General features: G+C 35.1%; 1 protein-coding gene across 3 annotated transcripts in view; it reads right to left on the bottom strand.

The window, feature by feature from the left end:
- The window catches only part of Cdk13 (cyclin dependent kinase 13), a 97114-nt gene that overhangs the window by 54560 nt on the left and 20098 nt on the right, over positions 1 to 22456 (bottom strand). For all 3 annotated transcript variants that reach the window (XM_063233928.1, XM_063233929.1, XM_063233927.1), the window contains exons 2-5: positions 20586 to 21245; positions 13086 to 13256; positions 10524 to 10663; positions 9826 to 9996 (exon numbers count right to left, since the gene is read on the bottom strand). In XM_063233928.1, coding sequence (XP_063089998.1) covers positions 9826 to 9996; positions 10524 to 10663; positions 13086 to 13256; positions 20586 to 21245 — 1142 coding nt within the window. The remainder of the gene's footprint in view (positions 1 to 9825; positions 9997 to 10523; positions 10664 to 13085; positions 13257 to 20585; positions 21246 to 22456) is intronic.

Genomic DNA, 22456 nt, shown 5'->3' on the forward strand with positions numbered 1-22456 from the left:
AGCTCTCTGGAAGGCTGAGGTAGAACATGGCAAGTTTGAGTCCCACGTGGGCAGTTAGAAGACTTACCAAGATCCTATCTTGAAATGTTTAAAAAAGCTGTTAGGAAGTAGTCCAGTGAGCAGGCACTAGGTTCAATCCCAATAGTGCCCCTAAACAACTTACAATAATTCAAAAAGTATAATTATCATAACCCGTAGGCTGAGATAGTAAAGAATTTATCACAGACTGTTAACTATCAAAAATACAAGAATTCCCTAATCTAACTGTACCATTTCTTTTTTTACTATTCAGAAAATTGGTTAATCATTAGCTTCCTTGCAGGAGACCCAAAATCTACTCACTAATGTAACTGCTACCTTTGAACTCCTGCCACTTCCATTCCTTATCACCAGTGTTTGGCCCAATGTGGAATTTACCTGCAGAATATCCAGGTTTACAGTGGTCATACTATCTTCAAAGCTAGAGCAGATGCTCCTTCCACTCCCATTTCTAACTCGCACACTGCCTCCTGCTATTTGCCTTTACATATCTCCCTTGATGATAGCTACTGGGTTGCGCTCCTCTGCCTGTCTTTGCCTGTTAAGGCTTGATAACTACTAGTGACTCACTTTTTTCCTTCTAGTTGATTAGTCAATTACTAATAGATGTGACTTGGATTTTTCATTTTCCTCACTAATTTTTACTAATGCTTCTAATCTTCCAGAAAGTTATTTTAAAGGAAATAATTTCAGGATCAATACCATTCTGAATTTCTCAAAATGGAAGTTTTCATGGTTTTTCCACATGATCCAATTTAAGACAAAACTGATTTTTTCCAGCCCTTTATCCTCTCTGCCTAACAAAAACCAATTTGTCACTTAATACTGCCCTCACAACCTAAATTTACAGTTAGCTTCATTATATCACATTCTAGGTGCAGTGATAACATACACTATTAGTACATTAAACAACCCCAACACTTCTACGTGTTAGGAATCAACACCCCTCTTTTTCTAGATAAGGAAATATAGAGACACAGAACAAAAATTGAAATTGGAACTCAAAACCATTGCACTTATTCCCATTACTATTACTTCACCACCCATGTCCCCAGAGTACATGGAAGTTTAGTATCTGTTATCTGAAATACAGAGGAGCAAAATTGTTTCCATCTTGAAATCTGGAGTATTTGCCTATGTAGACTGAGGCATCTTGGGGATGGTATCTATTATGACTTTTATATCTAAACGCCCCCCCCCCCAACCTTGCAAACTCATAGGTAGAGCTTTTCATAGGTGGTTCTAGAGTATGTCATACTGAGATTAAAAGGTGTACAATAACTAAATGGGTTTACCCTACTTCTAGGAGTGGATAAATGGAAGCCTCACCCTGGGTGTGGGTGGCACCAATCAATAGGCTTATCGCCTAGATGGAACATAAACAGACAGAGAAGGCAGATTGATGCTGCTACTGATGTTTACTGCTGGCTTCCTCTTAACTGCTCTGCCCTGGACTGTTTCTTCTGTGATACCTCTCGAGTGTGTGCGTGCGTGTGTGTTGTGTGTGTCTGTAACACAGGAGACTCTCTGAGTTTACTTAGTAGTTTTAACTATTTTGTTTATGAATGTAGATGTGTGGTTTGGAGTTTTCTACTGACAGTATCATGTTGGCACCCAAAGTTGCTGCTTTTAGGACATTTAGATTAGAAATACTTAATACTTCTTGTTCAACTATTTAGGAAATGTTGATTGGCCAAAGGTACCTTCCTCTTTCTGTTTCTTCTCTACTCTCTGGTAGATTTCTTTCTATAAATTACTTTCCTCTCAATTCAGCCCAATGAAGATTTATTAACCATTACATAAAAGACACATACAGAGCAAGGAAATTAAATGTCTGGATAATTTTTATTGTAGGCCACTCAAAAGATGAATATTCTGTTTTTTAAAAATACATTTGAAGTCAATTAAGAAAACCAGTAGTACTTAATAAAAACCAGCCAAGGACAAAATATGTAATATAGGAACCAAGACATGTAAATGGTCTTAAATATCAAGACCATTTATTCAATCTCCATAGTAAATTTTTGAAAATTACAAAAATAGGATAGCATTTTTTGCTTGTCAAACTGATGAAGGTCAAATAAAATCAGAACACTGATTAAAATACACAATAAACATTACTTTTTTAAAAATAACAGATTTTGTATTTTGGCTCCCTGACATTGTATTTAAGATCAACTGCTTCTGTCACTAACCTACCTTTCTGGCCTCATCTTCTATAATCAACTTCACCCCTAAATATGAATACCTCTCAGTTGACACAGTATTTCCATCAAAAGAGATTTCTTAGAAACTAGTTGTACTTTGATTCCTTGAATATTCTGCTGAGATATAATTCACATATCGTACATTCATCCACTTAGTTAAGAGTGTCTTCAGAGTTGTGCAATCAATACCATAAAAAATTTTAAAAGGCCAGGAATGGTGGCACACTCCTATAATCCCAGCACTCCAGAGGCTGAGGCAGGAGAACTGCTGCAAGTTCAAGACCAGCCTGGGCTACAAAGTGAGTCTAAGGCCAGCCTGAACTACATAGAGAGACCATGTTTCAAAAAGACCAAAAGTGCGGGAGGGGCTCTACCCGCAGGGTAGCTCAGTGGCACAAGCACTTGCCTGGCAAATGCAAGGAGTTCAATTCCTGGTACCAAAAAAAAAAAAAAAAAAAAAAAAAAAAGAACATTTTCATCATCCAAAACAAGAATCCTTGAAGCTATTAGCAATCATTCCCTACTTCCATATCTTCCTTATCCCCACCATGACTCTGAAAAAGTATTAACCTACTTTTTGCCCCACCTATTCTTGTCATTTCATATAAATGCAATCACACAATACTCTTCTAGCCATTGCACTTTTTTCCACTTGACATGTTACAACGTACTATGTATTATTTTACCTCTTTTTGATTTAAATGGTACCAGCTTAACAATTTTTAAGTATACAGATGGCAGTATTAAGTGTATCGTGCCATGATGTAACCATCATCTCCAACTCCCCAGAACTCTTGTGTCTTGCAATGGGGACACTCTACGTATTACACAATACCTCTCTAGTCCTTCATTCCTTCCATCTACTAGAAACCACTATTCTACTTGGTCTTTGTAAACCTGACTACCCTAATGGAACCATCCATTAATATTTATCTTGCTGGGGCTAGTTTACGTCATTTAGTATACTGCCCTCAAAATACACCCATGTTGTAGCATCACGTGTAAGAATTTCCTTCCATTTCAGAGTCAAACAATACTTCAATGTGTGCAGGTCCCACATTTCACTTACCCATTTTTCCATCCAAGGACACTTGGGCTTCTATCAATAATGCTGCTATGCACATGAATTCTCAAATGCTGACCTCAAATCTTTTGGATGTATACTCAGCAGTGAGTTTCTGGATCACATGACAATTCTATTTATAATTTTGTTAGGAACTTCTATAGTTTATGACAGTAGTTGCACCACTGTTTAAATTTCTCCCACTCTCACTAACCTGTATTTTCTGTGTTGTTGTTTTCTAATAGTCATCCTAACGAATGTGAAGTAGTATCTCACTGTGATTTTGATTCGCATTTCCCAAAAGGCAGTGATGCAGACATCTTTTCATGTGATTACCAACCTTTTACCTATCTCCTTCTTTGGAGAAATATCTATTCAGATTCTGAACACACTTTTTAAACAGATGATCTTATTATTTAGTCTTAAACAACTCTATAGAAAGTCTATGCAAATCCTTTATCAGAACAAGACTGCAAGCACCTCCTTCCATTCTATGGGTTACCTTCTCATTTCCTAGTAACTTCCATTAGGGGACAGTTTCATTTTCATACAACCATTTTCCTTTGTTTGTGCTTTGGGTGCTACCCAATAAGGTTTTACTTAATAAAAGACCAAATGACTTTATATAAATGTGCTTATTTCTATACTATCAATTCTTCCACTGACCTGTACTTAATGCCAGTACCACACTAGCTCTGTGTAAGATTTGAAACCAAGACCTTAACTTTGCTTTTTACTTTTAAGATTCTTTTGACTGTTCTGGCTCTCTTGAATTTCCATATAAATTTTAGAATCCACTTGTCAGTTTCTGAAAAGAAGCCAATGTGATTCCAAGAGGAATTTTGCTGAATATGTAAATAAACTGGAATACAGGAATATAATAACAGAATCTATAAACATGGAATAAATACCTTTAAAGTTATTGGACTTCTTTAATTTCTTTCAGTTATGTTTCCTAGCTTTAAAAGAAGTTTGATATTTATTTTGTTGATTTATTTCTAATTATTTCATTCTACACAAGGCTCCAATAAAATTTAATTTCATTTTGTTCATTTTTGTGTATACAGCTAATTTTTGTATACTGATCTTGTGTACTGTCACGCTGCTGAATTCATTTATTAGTTCTAACATTTTATGGATCCCATAGATTGAGGGCAGGGTATGGGGGAGACAGGGTGTCTCACTATGCAGTTCAAATTGGCCTTGAACTCACTACGTACCATAGGCTAGGCTCCAATTCACAGCTGTTCTCCTGCCTCAGCCTCCCAAGTGCGGGAATTACAAGTGTATGGCACCATGCCTAGCTCTAAATGGATCTTTTTTTTCCGTAAGATTTTATATATTCCTATTTCGTATTTGTGGGTGTTTACTTACAGACACATACATACTTAGACATACACATACATAAAACTAAGGTAGTTTTCTTTCTTTCCTTTCTATTCTGGATACTTTTTACTTTAATTTCTTGCCTAATTGTCCTGGCTAGTACCTACAGTACTATGTTAAATACAATTAGTAAGCACAAACATCCTGGGTGTTTCTCTCCCCACCCCACTATCTGCCTTTCATTAGTTGAGGCAGTTGCCCTCTATTTCTAGGCTGCTGAGTATTCTGCCCTGTATTTCTGAGTATATGGTAGCCCTCTCATCTACAGTTCCTTTTCAAAGGTTCTAACACAATCCATGGTCCAAATATAGTAAAAAGAAAATTCCAGAAATAAACAACTTGTAAATTTTAAACTGCGTATCATTCTGAGTAGGGTAATGAAATCTCACTGGGTCTATTCAGCCAGGACATAAATCTCTTTGTCCAGTGGTGGTGTACTGGCTCCTCATCCATTAGTACATACATAAAGAAGAAAGCATAGCAAATAGGAAGTTTGGTACTATTCAGTTTCAGCCATCTGCTGAGGGGCTTGGAATATATCCCTCACAAATAAAAAGGGCCCACAAATAAACTGGTATCTGTTCTTTAAAAAGCAACTTTGCAATGTGTGTCCATAGTTTGAGTCCTTTGATACAGTAATTCTACTTTCACTGGGCTATTTAAGGGAATTAATGCATACAGAAAAAAGATTTATGAATAAGAACTGGCAAAATAGAAGAAAATTCAGTTTCAATGTATGTGGACCCACCAATTGCTAGAATTTGAGGTTATCTGCTCATTATAAGACTTTTATTCTTACTACCTCATTTCTAACTATTTCAGAATTGATTAGGGCTTTTCTTAGCAGGTAGTCCTTCTATCTAAACATATATGAATAGCTGCATAGTACCCACTAGAATAAATCAACATGTGTAAAATTATAGGAAATTGTATTGAAAACCTTGAAAGAATTCAAATATCCAACAATGGAAGAGTGAAATATGACTTCTGTAATGACATATGCCATTTCATGCATCAAGACAGAGACACCGATTCTCTAGTAACAAATAACCATACATGTGTCAGGACACTAGTGAAAATACGTAAGTGGTAGTATCTGGATCATTTTCCTTTTACTTCCTATGTTTACAACAACCAACATTACTTTTATTGTCCTGAAAACCTAAACATTAGCATTCTTTTTCTTCTTCTGTCTCATGCAAAACAAGTAGTAAACTTTTTAACAGTGCTATACAAAAAGAGAGGGCAGGAATTTCAAACTATGAAACCCTGACCTAATACCTTAACCAAGAACTTCACATAAAATTTTAGATACAAACAAAATGTAGAATGCTGTTTTACCTTTTGCATGATATAAAGCATGACACAATGTAGGAAGTGCCAGTATTAAAAAAAAAATTCAAGCTTGCACATGACCTTTATCCCTGTCTAAACATGCTGTTGGAGGACCTACTGCACAAGAAATCTTTTTGGGGGGTGGTGTTGCATGGATCAAACACTTCCAACAGTCTGCTATTCTATGTCCCCAAGCAACCCAACCCTACCTTTTCAAATTTTGAGACAAGGTCTTACTACAATGTCCAGATGACACTTTAACTTGCAATTCTCCTGTCTCCCCTTCTTAAGTGCTGAGATTTTAGAAGTACACCTCTGCCCAGCTGGAACATTTTACGTTTAACAAACATAATCTGAAAATTATTTTTCAAACAAAAACAGAAGGAGTAAAAACACAGTTTCTAGTAGTTTACGAGACTGACAAATGCTCTCACATTTACTTAATATGTTCCACTAGCCTCAAATTTTTTCAGTTCAATTAAAACTCAGTTGCCACTGCAATTTCAGCGATTGTAACTTAAAAAGGAAAAATGTGTCAGAAACATTTTTGCCATCTATGAATAAACACGATTTAGTCTTAGCAATGTTAATCCTTCTGGTTTCACAAACTAGGCTGAGTCATGGACTTCTTTTTTAAATACCCCAATATTTGGAGGAGCGCTATTCCGTTTTGAATCAATGTACGCATTCCAGAGCTGCACACAAACTGCTGCCAGCAGCTATATCACAAAGGAACACCCAAAACCTGGCTAATGAGAATTCAGCTACTAAAGCTAAGAAATTTTACTTGTTTATATTTAAGCAGCTAAACATGGTGGTGACTACTGTACTAGCCAGCCTGGGTCTAGAATCTGGCACAATAAAAATTTGTGGAATGAAAGAATAAACCTAACATAATGTTCGTCTCTTACCAAACCTTAAGATATATTAGCAACTTTCTGTATTACGGAAATATCAGCTTAGGTTTTTAAGAAAATGAGATAGGTACATAATGTTGAAAGTACTCTGTAAGAAACAAATGCCAATGTTTCGCTGCCTTGTATAAAACAGATTACAAGTTACTAACCAAAATGTTCTCTTCTCTTGCTATCCAAGTTGCACCTATCTGTAACACATACCATGTCCTTTCATTCTGATGTGCACCCAATGGTCAAATTACTAGGCCATATAGTTGTTCTACGTTTAATTATCTAAGGAATCTCCAGTGTTTTCCATAAGGACAGTACTTACCTTCCCCCAATAATGTAGGAGTTCTGTTTTCTCTACATCCTCACTAGCACCCCCAGCCCACAGTTAGGGTTATAAAAATTATTGAATGAAAGTTTTTCTCATATAGCTAATAGCTCGTACTGTAATAACAGAAATATTTCTATCTCAAGTTAATATTTGTACTTGATTTTACTATTGCTCATAATTTTTAATTTGTATTGTCTTAGATCTATAGTTGTAATTTTTAATACCTTACAAATTGTAATACACTGATTCATACACTAGTTCACAACATTAAACCAACATTCCTGAACTGTTTTCTGCTGTTTCATTAAAATAACCAAAGAATTTTCTTAAATTTTATTATCCCTCACATACATTTAATTAATACCACCTAAACATAACCCATCACAGAGTAAAAAGAGAGCCTTATCAAGTTTCATGTCACTACAAATAAAATTATGATAGGGCGAGAAATGATGTCGGGTGCAAAAGCATGCTAATCTGTGATTTGAAAAGCACATCCAGGCAAGATGGCGCCTGGCTGTAATCCCAGCACTCAAAGAGGCTGAGGCAGGAGGAGTGATGTGACTTTGAAGCCACTCTAGATTGCTGCATAATTAGTTCAAGATCATACTGAACTACATAGTGAAAAAGGAAAAAAAAAACCAGAAGAAGAAAAAAAAGAGCAAGAGAAAACAAAAACAAAACAAAAAAGTGCTAGGCATTGTGAAGCAATCAAAATAAAGGTTTTAGGGAATATATCATCTGGTAAAGAAGATAAAATACAAGGAAGACAACAGATACTTTATAGTCATTTTAAAATTTTAAGGGATAGGGTTATAATAAACAGAGCTCTTTTATTCTCTTAGCAATTATGATCATTCAACAGCTTGTACGATCCAGTCAATGAGGTAGGCAGGGGTAAAACAATAAAACAGGCTTGGTTTCTACCTTCATAATGAAAAACAAGTAAAAAACCAGTGTAATTATCTCTGGGAGTTAGTTTAAACTGTGTGCAAAGTGGGAAGGTGGGTCAGGTAAGGCCTTGCTAACAAACAGAACATGCAGGCTAAGCACTTTGGATGAGAAGTCAGTCTTTCAAACACTGTGTGTATATGTGCAAGCACTAAAGGACAAAGAAGTTTTAAGTCCATGAAAGAAGCATTGGCATAAAATTTCACTGGCCTATTTGAGGATCCCAAAACCCAAAGTGACTGAATCTTAAGAGAGCAATCAAAACTGGCAATCATGGGATTAGATAGAGCAGTAGGAATATAATCTCACAAAACAAAAAACAAGAGGTCCAGCATACATTGGAGTAAAGTAAATTTACTAATTTGGCTAGAGAATGAGGTTAATGGAAAATATGCTTGTGCCCCATCTTCACATTCAAGGTCTTAATTTTTACTACACAGTAAGACAGAATGTTTACCTTTTATGGATGAAACAATAACAGCCTTGGGAAGAGCTAAACGCCTTGCTAATAAGGTCACACTACTAATAAAGTCTCAAGTCCCAGACATGTTAACTCAAAGAAGCACCCTAATTCCTATTGCATAATAGGAAGTCATGAAAAACAAGGTTAAAAAGACAATTTAGTTAAATGTCAGGCTAAAATACATAAGTTTTGTTATGGACAAAAACTGACAGAAGTGACAATTAATGAGATTCTGATAACCACAATGCATAAAGAACATTTTCAAACAGAATTTAAGGAAAATGATTACCACATAGTACACATCAACCATTTTTAAACTTTATTTCCTGGAGTAAGACTTTATGTATGTATGTGTGTGTGTAATGCTAAATTCAATAAGAGCATACCTACTTTAATCTGTGTTGTATTAGATTTACTTTGAAAAAAAGCATCTATCTGTTTAAAAAGCATAAAGTCAGTCAGTTTTGGTTCTAAAAATCTTACTCAAACACAGTGAAGTAAAACATTTCTTTCAATCATCATATGCCCTAATCAAGCTAATCTGGCAGCTTTTTTGCTAAAAGTCAACCATATATTAGTAAGTTATTAATCACAATTTCAAGATTTTTTTTTTTTTTTTTTTGCTTCTACAGTTGAAGAATCTATCTATGGATATTTAGGCTACTTATAACATAAAATGTAGGATACAGTATTAATGGTACTATAAAATTTTTCCAGTTAACTAAAAAGTACAAATGAACTATACATTAATGCACACAAAAAAGCAAACATTAATAGTGAAACATTTCTAGTCATATATGAACATTAGTAAATATGCTTTAATTAGTGGATGCAAAATCCACAACAGTAAATAATGTAAATTCACCTTTGCAGACTTTAGAAACAGAGTTTAAAATAGGGTAATAATTTATAAGGCCCCAAATTATTCAATGGTCAGCATCCCTAACAAAATTTGCAAGTTAGAAACATAAATACAGGGCTGGGTAGCTCAGCAGCACAAGCACCTGCCTGGCAAGCGTGAGGTCATGAGTGCAATCCCCAGTATGAGAGAGAGAGAGACAGACAGACAGACAGACAGACAGACAGACAGACAGAGACAGAGATTGCAAATACAAAGAAATGCTTGTTTAAATGTGCATACATACCTTTGTCTTTCTTAAAATCCAAAGCATCTTCTTTATCAGTCACTATTTCCTTCATATTGATAATACTCTGGTGGGTAAGCTGCCGGAGAATTTTAATTTCTCGAATTGCTGTAATTGGAAAGCCTTCTTTTTCATTATCCAGACGTACTTTTTTTAAGGCTACCATTTCTCCTATTAAAAAATTGAATAAAATCAGATAACCAGCTGACAGAAAACAGATAGATGACTTTTTACTAATTTAATTTTTATTCATAACTTCTGTTCCTACCTCTTAAAATTATAATCTACAAATAATAGATTCCAACACACCAAATAATATTTGGAGTTCAACAAATGAGGTCTCATACATAAATATGAATATCTGTACAAACCACAAAACACTACGCAACTGTAAGAAAGGATGAAATAGGTCTTTATGTACTATCTTTTTATGGTCTTCACTAGTATATATTTATTGAAAACAAGTGAGACACTAACATGTGAAAATATTTTTGTTCCATTACTGTTTTAAAAATTATTCACCAGAAAGAAAAACAAGAAACAAATACCGACACTTTCAAAAACCTATGTACACATACACAAAATCACAATAAATTTGAATTTTACTTTTTCAGAAATTCCTGAAGCTACACATTAGAAGAGACAGAAATTACATATACTTTATAGGACCAAAGAACCACAGAACTTGGCATTCTTACCAGTGTCTTTATCCCTGGCTTTGTAAACTTGTCCATAAGTACCTTCTCCAATAATTCCGATGATATCAAATTTATCCACGCAGCGTTTTCCCCAGTCAATATCTTTTTCTTTGATTTCACCATAGCGAGGCCCACATATTCTATTAAATATAGTTCTGAAGTTTTCATACACAGTCAAGCAAACTGAGTACATTGATTTTTAATAATTCAGCATCTACTTCAGCCCAATCTTATAGTCTTTTGTTCTACCCTGATATATTTGTGACCACCTAAAACAAATTACCCTATAATTTTGCATTAGATCATAAAAGGTGTGATTTATACATACTGACTCTTTTTCCATATAGAGTAGTATTTAAACCAGACAAGAGTAGTATTTCTATGAAGAGATTTCAGGAGCAAAATGACAATTTTCAGTGAGTAGAGGAACCCAATACTAAGTTTTCTAACCAAACTCCAGAGTTTTATTTTTCATTCATTTTATATATATATATATATATATATATATATCATTATATATATACATATATATCATTATATATCATTACCAAAAGTTTGATAATGAACATTAAAACCTACAAAATTCATTATATATATTTTTATATATATCATTACCAAAAGTTTGATAATGAACATTAACAAAAACCTATAAAATTTTGACTTATAACTGGATGAAAGCATCTGGAAAATGGATAAAGATTTTTCAAACTAAGAGAATAAAAAATGTATTAAATAACTCAAATGGACATTACAACCATTACACAGTCATAAAAAAGATGTTTATTTATAGTATTTTCATACTGTAGTTCCAAAATATAAAACATAACTGGAAAATAAGCCAGAAAGTATTTTAGATGCTCATAGTTAAGTTCAATCCCAAAACATAAGCCCCAGTTAAGACTATCAGCCAGACAGAAGCATTATGTCCACTGCAATGCACAAAGGACATACTAAATTATAATATGTAAATATGTAAATATTACTGAATCAGTACTTTAAACACCTATGTGAACAGATGAACTCAGAACATTGCCTAATGACCACAGTCGGTAGACACAACTCACAAGTAACCTGCACACTTGATAACAAATGCATGTGTGTCTATTATGGCTGTGTCTATTATGCATCTTCATAATTCAATATGTGGTGTGTTGTAACAGATGTACGTAACGCACTCATGTGAAATAAAGTAGTATTTTTTTAATTTTGGTGCCTGCAACTTTTTTGTCACTTTTGTGTAGACCATCATTCTTACTGTCATCACTTTTGTTGCCACTCCTTTCTTTTAATTAACACTTGATTTAATGAAAACTCTTCCAAGATGTCATGACTTGAGTGAAGAAGTCATAGGCTAAAATTACTGACACCTGTACTGCCCATGCATTACGAAAGGTCACACGAACAAGAACTGCTCATTTAAGGAGAGCTTTACTGCTGGACATTAAGAGATTAGAGCCAATGGTTCTACAGAAAATGGAGTGCAAGAAACTCAAGCCAAGCCAGGCCTGGTAGCACATGCCTCTATTTTCACCACTCAAAAGACTGAGGCAGGAAGATTCCAAAATTAAGGTCAGCCAAGATTACATAGTTAGTTCAACACCACTGAACAGTGAGAACTTACCTCAAAAAAAAAAAAAAAAAAGGGAAAAATTCGAGCCAGAATAATTTGGAGTTTGCAGAACTATGACAATATTTCAAAGATAACACAATATAATATTTGAATAAAGGCAGATTTCTGCATGTGAATAAATGTATGATTTCTATGCATGAATAAATATAGATAATGGTACAAGAAAAAAATAAAACATTCCCTTAAAATAAGCCCTATTGCATCTTGTAGAGCAAAAATGAATGTAGAACTGGGTGGAGGGTATAGTGTTTTTTGGGGTTTTTTGAGGAAATACAGTATTAGAGAGGATCCCAAAACTTCAAGAAAAAAACTATGGTACTCAAGAAAGATTACTGTTAATTTTTTTCTCTTTATATTAGAAAATGACCTCATACTCTTACCTTAGGCACTACCTGAAAAGTAATTCTAAAATCAAATGTAACTCAAAGTCTTTACTCCCTTTCCCTTGGTCAAGTAGATCTATATACTTAGCCTGAACTTAATTAGAATAATATAGATTTCAAATGTTCTTTCACTCTGACTCTTGCAAAAAGAAGAATGTATTCAGTTACGGGAGGAAAGGGGCCCAAACTACAACAACTATACAGCTGCTTGCCAATTTCTAATTTTGTTTCAACTCAGTAAGTACTGACTTCCACCTTGTCCAATTGTCAGCGGTTCTATGTTATTTAGCTATTTCAATGACAAGAATTAACTTTAACACATACAACACCCCAAGGAATTAATACATTACAAACCATGAAAGAAAAGTTAATTTGACTTTATTAAACACTGTGAATAGGCAAGCAATTATGAAACTTTTTCCAAAACTAGTAATTTATTCATATAAATACGTTCAGAGGATAGAACTTGCATTTAAATTTTTTTTTAATTTCTAACAACCAGAAGAATCATTTCTAGAGAAATTTAAGAGGTAGAAATCAAGAACATACTTAGGTCTCCGTTTACTATGCAACTGTGTTGTAGTTTTCTTTTCCTCTGGACTCTTGGAAAGATCATCTCCTCCAGGTAACTCAGGGGGCAGTGGTAAATCAGCAAGTAGACATCGGAGTTTCTTTTCTACTTCTTTTTTAACTGCTTTTACTGAAATATTTCCTCTTAAGCTTAAAAAACAAAACAAAACAAAGTCACACAAATGAAACCCACAATTTGGGTGAGTAATAAAAATGTGGCAGTGTTTTACATTTCAGTAGCATACAAGGGCCACACACATTTTATTCCTTACTTTAAGACACTAACCTCAGTTTCTGTCCTTTCTAGTTAAAATCAAACATTATACTTGACTACAAAATCTATTAGCGGTAAAAAAAAAAAAAAAAAAATGACACAATCAGTTAAACACTAAATAAACTATATGATCCTTCATTAACAACAATGCAAAGTGATTCATTAATCGCCACAAATGTATAATACTAAGGCAGGATACTAATAACAAGGAAAGTGAATGCAAGATAAATGAAGACTCCATTATCTTTGCAACTTTTCCTAATATAAAACTTCTAAAAAATATTCTTCAAAGTAACACTCTTAATGTCAAAACAATAAATTAAAATTGAAAAATCAACTAATCATTCCTTGTAGGAAGATTCACTAGTTTGGTAAAATCATTTGATAATTATATTTTGTAACATCATCAGCTTGATTCTGGTGGAAAGACAATGATGTTTTCCCATAAGAAACAAATAAAACCACATAAAATTATTAAGTTGCTGCTACTTATCTTCCCATTTAAATAACCATAAACAACAACTAATTTAGCTTCAATCTTTTTAAAGTTAATGAATTTGTCTACATTAGACAATTCTAGTTTTTTAAGATGGCAATTTACTAGAATTACTTCTAGAGGTATAATTTATTCTCAGTTAATTCTATACTTTGCATGAATGTATGAAGAGGTGTGTTTTGAAGTAGCATGCTCCTGTAAACCTAGGTACTCTTAAGATTCCGGCAGAAGGATCATTAAGTTCAAGCTCAGCCTGTGCAAAAAGAGACTGTCTCAAAAAATAAAAAGGCCTGGGGATTCAGTTCGGCAGTACAGCATTCACCTAGCATGTGCAAGGCCCCAGTTTAAATCTTTGGGAGTCAGGAGAACTAAATTATATATTCACCTGATAATTCATTAAATTTCCCAAACCCCACATAAGCTTATCTAATAATGATACACTGAAAGAAACTCTTGTAATGATAATAAAATTTGGACATTATTTTCATAGCCGTTATGAACATTTCAAAACACCATTTGTGAACAACACTGCTACGGTCCAGAATTAGCGAAGATGTTATCAATTTAATATAGTCATCACTTCCACTCATGTTAAACAATACAAACCTGTAAAACAAATTACCGTCTAATAAAAACTACTTACCAAGATTCAGATCAAAAGTACCTTTTCTTCACAGCCCTGTTACTTTCTAAGAGGTTCTTTAACAAGGAATAATGCTTGAAAATAAACTGGTTGGTAATTTTATTTTTACAGCAGTGCATGACACAGCCTGCTTCTCAGTTTTAGTTTCTCCATTCAACAAAAACTGTGCGCTCCTATTCGGTTGGTACCATTTAACACTGGAAAATTTAATAATAAACAAATACATTATGCTACTGTTCCTTTCAGGTAAGACCTTACATTTTTGGAAGAGACAGTCAGTAAGCAGTAATTAAGCACTACACAAAGAGATTCTCAAGAACAGTGTGGTACCTAAATCATAACTGAAACACAGTAAAAGGGTCATTCTACAAAGTCATCACTTGAACACATGAAAATATGCCTATTGAAAATACTATGTTTAGGTAGGTATGATGATGCAAGCCTGAAATTTTAGGACTGAGAAGCTGGGGCAGGAGAATCTCAAGTTTAAGCCCAGCATTGATAACTTACCAACTTAAAGACCCTGTCACAAAAATAAAAAAGGGCTGGAAAGTCAGTGAATCCCCAGTGTCACAAAAATAAATAAAAGGAAACTGCAGTGTCTAACTTTATTTAGGTTTCAGTTAAAAATTCACAGCTAAAGATTCAAATCTACATGGAGAGGTGAAGAAGTTGCATTTTTATTTTTTTTCATTTAAAAGGCTCCTCCTACATGCTTTTGAAAAAAATTTGGTAGCTTTGTATCCAATTTTCTTTTCTTTTTTTTTTTTTTGGTCTTTTTCCTTTTTATCGGTACCGGGGATCGAACTCACGACTGCCTGCTTTCAAGGCAGGCGCTTATGCCGCTGAGCTAGACCCCCAGACCCCCTATCCAATTTTCAAATGTATATAGTATTTTTACATGCACTTGCCCTACAAAATTGCTAATATCAAATATTATATGCAAGGATAGTTCATTACCATTATGAACAGAAGTACCCATTAACAGAAAGCATGACACATTCATTTCTAGAATTAATATTTGATCCATTCAGTACAAAAAGATTTTCAAAACACTAAATGGAAAAAAGCAAGCAAAGGAACACTGTGCACAGTATGATCCTAAATGTTAAAAAAAAAAAATTACATGGTATGAAAACAAGCTGGGAATAGCCTATCGTACAAGTTTTCAAGAAATAGACTGCAACTCTGGGAGAAAAACAGAATTCAGAGCAAGTCAAAGCAGCACAGAACCATTAGGAACAAATGACATCATAACGAAAGGATAAAGGAATCTTATTTACTTATTTATTTGTCTGTTTGAGAAAGGGTCTTACTATGCAGTTCAGGCTGGCCTTGAGCTCACTTTGTAGCCCAGGCTCCTCTTCAACTTCCAACAATCCTCTGCCTTAGTGCTGGGATTACAGGCAAAAGGATACAATTTAAGAGATTCTGTATGCTGCATTTCCCCCCAAAATTATTAACATCAAAAAGAAAAATAACCATAACTAAATAAAACAAAATAAAAATCCAAAGACTGAAATGACTAAATGGAATATGGAAAAAGCTCTTATTTATACTAGCTTTATTAACAGACAGTATTAAAAGGAATGATAAAATTAGAAAATCACTATCTGCAGCCCTTATTATACTCATTAAGAAAAATATCATTAATCGGTACCACTAGGAAGTCTATCTTTGGGGAAATGACTTCTCAATACTACCAATGTATTAACCTACAGTTAACTTCTATTTGCAAATGAGAAAACTTCTATTTGCAAATGAGAAAATGTATCTTACGTATCAGCAGGTCTTACAGTTAGCCATTACGTTAACCAAGTAATTGCACCAAAAGCAATTTAACATCTTACTGTTCCTGTAGTAGTGACAGCATAAAGCATAAAAAAAATCTCCCAAATAATCAAACCAAAACCTATTCTTGATCTGTTCAAGGCCCAATTAACTTCCTGTTTATAAGAAATGAAGCGGAGACAAACAAGCTGAAGGTCATCAAGTAAGAAACTTCCAGATAAATTCGAGAGTGACACTGTATCACACTACTGACATGGACTCATCAAAATGTCATAAAACAGAATAGCACTAGGCAAATACACACATGGACAGGAGATGACACTCTACAACTCGTTATCTACGTAGTGCCATGACTGAACAGGAAACGGACCTTATTCTTGGAAGATAAATGAAACACCTGAGAATAAAGTATCGTGACAGCTACTATTCATTTTCAAATACTGTAGTATGGCAAAACAGTGTAGGCAGAGGGGGACAGAAAAGTTATAATATACTTAACAAAATGTCAGCATACTTGCTGAATCTAGATAAAGGTTAGAACAGATGTTTATTAGTACTTTTCCAACTTTTCTAAATGCCTGAGTGTGAACAAAAAAAGTGTAATAACTAGTGAGATAAAGATCTGTAGAATCAAGAGGTCACATAAAAACACACACAATTCTTTGTTAATTTATTTGGGGACACAATGATAGAGACATGCTTAAAGGAAGCAAAGATGAATAATTTTCCTTAAGATATGGCTAATTAGATTATGTAGATCATTAATCTTCTTTAAAGTGATTTTCAATTTTTATAGTGAATGGTAAGTGAATAAAAATTTGAGTTTCCTAAAGCATAACAGAAAATGAGGAATAGCTTGCAAACCATTCTTAACAAACAGTTATTCAGAGCAAAAGAAAAAGTATACAAAGCTGAGCATGGTGGTACACACCTGTGATCCCAGCACCCTGGAAGGCTGAGGCAGGAGATATAGTTTGTATTCAGCCTGGGTTAATTTAGTAAGACCCTCTCATATTAAAAGGGAGAGATGGAGAGGGGGAGTGAGGAGGAGAAGGAGAGGGAAAGGGAAAGGGGGAAGGAGAGGGAGAGGGAGAAGGAGAGAACACAAAGGGTGAAGATATAGCTCAGTGTCAAGGTCCTGAGATCAATCTCTAATACCACTACCACCACCATAAATAAGTAAATAGATAGTATACAAGTGTCTGTTACAGTTTAAATCTAAAAATATCCCCCAAAAGTCTCTTGCAGATTTTAACAAATCTTTCTCATTCTCACCTTGCCCGCTCCCCCATTCCTCCTCCTCTACCCCTCCTTTTCCTGCTGTCTTAAGATGAACCACTTTCCCCCACCATGTTCTTTTACAGTCATTCTGCCACAGATCCAACCCAATCATGGACTGAATCCTCTGTCAAAATAAACCTTCCCTTATGTTGTGGGTGTTGGTTATTTTGTGCCAGTAATGGAAAATAAACATTTAAATATAAAATTAACATGACCATTACTTTAAAGTACATGAAAAATAGCACCAAGAGAAGGCAGGTCTGGTGGGCAGGAGGACTGAAACCTACAATTTCTCTTTTACCTAAAGTGATCTGTTTCAAACAAACCACCTGCCCCATGTGGTGGCATATAATCCCACCACTCTGGGAGGCTGAGGCAGAGGGTCATTGTGAGTTCAAGGGCAGCCTAGAGAGACCCATATCAAAAAACAAAAAAGTAAACAAAACCACACTAAACAACAAAGTCTACATCTAGCTGAGCAAAGCACTAGATCTAGCTATACATGCTTGTAATCCCAGCATTCAGTTGGTTGACGCAGGAGACTCAAGAGAATCAAAAGTTTGAGGCTGTGCTATACAGTAAATCCAAGCAAGGCCAGCCTGGACTACATAGTGACCATCTCAAAACAACAACTTAAGAAAGTACTAGGTCTACTGTACTATGTTATAAAACATAATGACAGTCATTTTCATTTCATTTTCAATAAAACACTAATATAAAGGCGTTTTCTATGTTTTTTGTAGGACTGACTTATACAAGTAATCACAGTATCTCAGATGACTAGACTCAACAGTTTGCAAAATTCTAATCTGTGGGCTTAAACAATAAGTATATTCACCACTGGATAGAACAAATTTATTGAAGCTGAAATTATCAGTATCAAGGTACAACTGGACTAAAAACTAAATATTCTACAGCCCAAAAATTTTACTGCAATTCTAACAGGAATAGTAAATAAAATCTGACTCTCTTGTCCCGCCCATACCCTTCAATATTCATTTCCACAAGTGATCACTTCTGACCTTTTTTTTTTTTTTTTTTTTTTGGTCTTTTTCGTTTTTACTGGTACCAGGGATCGAACTCACGACTGCCTGCTTCCAAGGCAGGCGCTTATGCCGCTGAGCTAAATCCCCAGCCCCAACTTCTGACCTTTTTAACTTTTTTTTGGTCTTTTTCCTTTTTATCAGTACCGGGGATCAAACTCACGACTGCCTGCTTGCAAGGCAGGCACTCATGCCGCTGAGCTAAATCCCCAGCTCCCCCTTTTCACTTTTTTACAGTATACTTTTAATCATCTAAAACCTATTTTAAAAAGAAAAATGAAAATAATGTCTCTTCTTTGCACAATTAAATTTTGTAGATAAACTATAACCACTGAAATAAAAATCTACTGGTGCCACGTCAATGTCTGACCACACAGAAAGCTAACAGTAGTACTCAGGAACCTTAAGGAAATTCCACATCCATGAAATACAGGAAAAGATTCAAAGAAAGAAGACAAGTAAAACAAAACACAGACGAGATTTAAAAAAAAAAAAAGCTGCATCCTAAAAGAGAATGACAAAGCTAACACTTTCGTAGATGCAAAAGGAACACCTGCTGAAACATTCACATGAGTCGGTACGTACTGAGTTCTTCGAATGATCTCAAGGAAAAAAACCTGTCCCTAAATAGAAATGAAAATACAGAAACACCCTTCTCACCAAAAGTGGCTTCCCAGTATGTGCATATTCTTCACTTTTGAAAGGACTCAGTTCTGCAACCTTTGCTGGAGTCCAACCCAAAATCCATCAAAAACTACAAATCTATCTACTGCTAGGAACTGTCAGTGCTCCTGGACAACTCTGAAATCTGCAAATCATACAATTAGAGCAAGGTCTCAGAGTGCAGGGAACACAGGAATATGACTAAACTTCTGCATGTTTTTAAGTATATAAAATTGACGCACACCTGTAATCCCAGCACTCGGAAAGCTGAGGCAGGACGATCACTGCGAGTTTGAAACCAGCTTGGGCTATTAAGTAAGCTCAAGGTCGGCCTGAACTGCATAGTGAGACCCTATCTCCAAAAGACAGACAGACAGACAGATAGATAGATAGATAATTTCGTTTTTTAAATGAAGTGAATACTTGAAAGACATGGCATTTCTGTCCACCTGTTTTCAAGTGCTATAAATGAAATCAGGTAAGAAAACTCACATAACTTCTTTGTAATAGCAAGTGAGGAGAAAAACATCTCTAATTTCTCTATAAAAATGGTTAAATGCTATCACAGGAGGTAAATCATACAACAGCACAATTCTACTCCTGTGATACATAAAAGAAACTTCAGCTTTCCATAGTGCTATGATAACAGGCACGTGGGACCACACTCAGCTACATTCTTTATAACCTTCATCTTCTGAAAAATAAAATGCTTCAAAACAAAAAAGTTATCCCCAATACTAACAGAAAATATGAAGCATATTAAAGGAAAACACAATCACTTTGAGTTTTCCTGAAATATGTGACTAGTCCCTACTTGTGAGAAAAGTGAAAGAGTTAAGAAAAGACTAAATTAAAAAATAATAAATTCATAAGTCTACTAAAGAAATTTAGAAGTATCCATATATATATATCTATATATATATCTATATATATATATATATATATATCCGATATATATATCTATATATATGAGATTGACAGCAACCAGAGAAGGCTCTCATTAGAGTAACACGGCTATGATAGTATCTACAAGGAAAGCAACATCACAGAAAATGCTGGCATTTCTAATACTAATTTATCTTGAAATATGCATCATATGCCAAGGCAATGGGGAAATTTTTCCTAAACTGTTCTGGTCACCACACACTGCAGTTCTGTCATCTTACAAGCACTGTGCTTTATTTTATGATCTACAAAATAAAATTCATTTATTAACTGCCTTCTCAAATTATTTATTTAAACGTGATTCTTTTCTTTCTACAGTCCTGGCACATCTATGTACACTCACCTATCAGCATCTTTATCTTCAGGCAGCATGGGAGGCAAAGGTAACGGTGGCAAGGTAGAGGTCACTAAAGTCACATGTTGCTCCTTCTCCTTGGCGCCAATGCTTGGTGTCAGTGGTTTGGTTTTCTCTTTGAGAGACACTGGTTCCTCCTTTGTAGCAGCAGATTTACTCTCCTTCCCAACTACAGCTGTTTTCTTGGTGGTTTTATCTAAAACCAAGTTATTGTCTACCTTTGTTACCTGAAGAGGTGGCTTTGTTTTTGCCTTGTCATTTTTTAAAGTTCCACCACTTGAGGGAGAAGGCGCAAGCTCAGTTTTAACTTTCTTCACATCCTTCACATGGTTGGTTTGCGATGAGCTGGCTCCAGTTTCTGTGTTCACCTTCGTTGGTGTAGATGTGTTGGAGGCTTTTGCAGCTTTCGCAGCTGCCTCTGCAGCCTTGGCCGCTTCTGCAGCTTTCGCTGCCTCTGCAGCTCGTGCAGCCTCTGCAGCACGTGCTTTTTTATTCTTGTTCAACTCTGCAGCCAGGCTACTCTTCAGAGTCAGTGTGCTAGGAGAAATGCTAGAATGCCGACTCCGGGATCTAGACAATCTGTGCCTGCTACGAGACCTTGAATGCCTAGATGAGTACGGACTTCTACTTCGGGATTTGGCAGACCGTCTGGTGAAAAATAATTAAGATTTAGTAATCAGGAAAATTCAATCTAAAATGTACAGAGTGCTAACTGGAAACTGTGAAATGAAATAGACATTTACTTCATTTCAAAAGAATCATGTAGCTTTGGGGAGAATTTTTTTTTAAAAAACTGTGTTTTTAAACTACAATATTGTCTGATGGTTACAGTTTTCTCGAAAATAGTTTGTCCTATCTTTCTATGACTTACAAATTCTCAAAGATGATGCTAGAATACAGCACTCCTCAGTAAGAAAAAGATACTGTGAAAACAGAAAACACATGCAAAGCATCACCACTGTTTAAAAAACACCAGCAGGCAGTAAGAAGACAGCAGTGGTGGCAGGAGCCCAGCACAGGCTGACCAGTCCAGCAGGGAGACAGCTTCTCCAGCTTAGCACACCTGTAATTTCAGGGCTCTAAGACCAGAATGAAACAGACAAAACCTACCACTAAGCAATAAATAAAAACAGCCAAGATTCACTTCAAAAAGACAGTTTAAAAAAAAAGTCTGCATGTATTGATTAAAATACACACAAGCAGAACCATCTCACTCAGACAAAATATGTTACGAGGCTGGGGATGTGGCTCAGTACTAAGAATTCTTACCCTGCATGCACAAGGCCCTGGGTTCGACCCCTCACACCACTAAAGAAAAAAATCTAACCATGGGGCTAACTTCATACAGAAAGTATAATGAAGTAACAGCCATATAATTATTCTCAAGCTGAAGCTCTACTAGCAGTCTTTCCATGAACAATAGCAAAAAAGTTACGTACAAATATACGTGTGTGCATAAAACTAAATCTTCAAAGTACTTGATAACTGACTCTCACAGTAGAATATAAAAATTGCTAAATATTATAATTACAATTTTTCAGAAGGGAAAGTCACATAGAGGTAAAGTAAACATAACTCCATAAAGGGATAAACCACAAATAACAGTACAGTGTAAACTAAAACTGCGGACTTCAGGGTCCTAGTTCAGTAAAGTTACAAAAACCCTAAAACTCAGAGCTACTTCATCATGATGGTACAATTCACTTTTAAAAAACTGTTTCAAAAACTGAGCGTGGTGGTGTATGTCTATAATCACAGCATTCTGGGAGGCTGGGCAACTCAAGAATTTACTGAGGTTCTTTCTCAAAAACAATAATCAATCAAAAATAAATTGAAAAGAGGCTGGAGAAACAAATTTT

The sequence above is a fragment of the Cavia porcellus genome, unplaced genomic scaffold, assembly GCF_034190915.1.
Source record: "Cavia porcellus strain 051 isolate PalLab524CR breed Dunkin Hartley unplaced genomic scaffold, mCavPor4.1 scaffold_23, whole genome shotgun sequence".
NCBI lineage: Eukaryota > Metazoa > Chordata > Mammalia > Rodentia > Caviidae > Cavia > Cavia porcellus.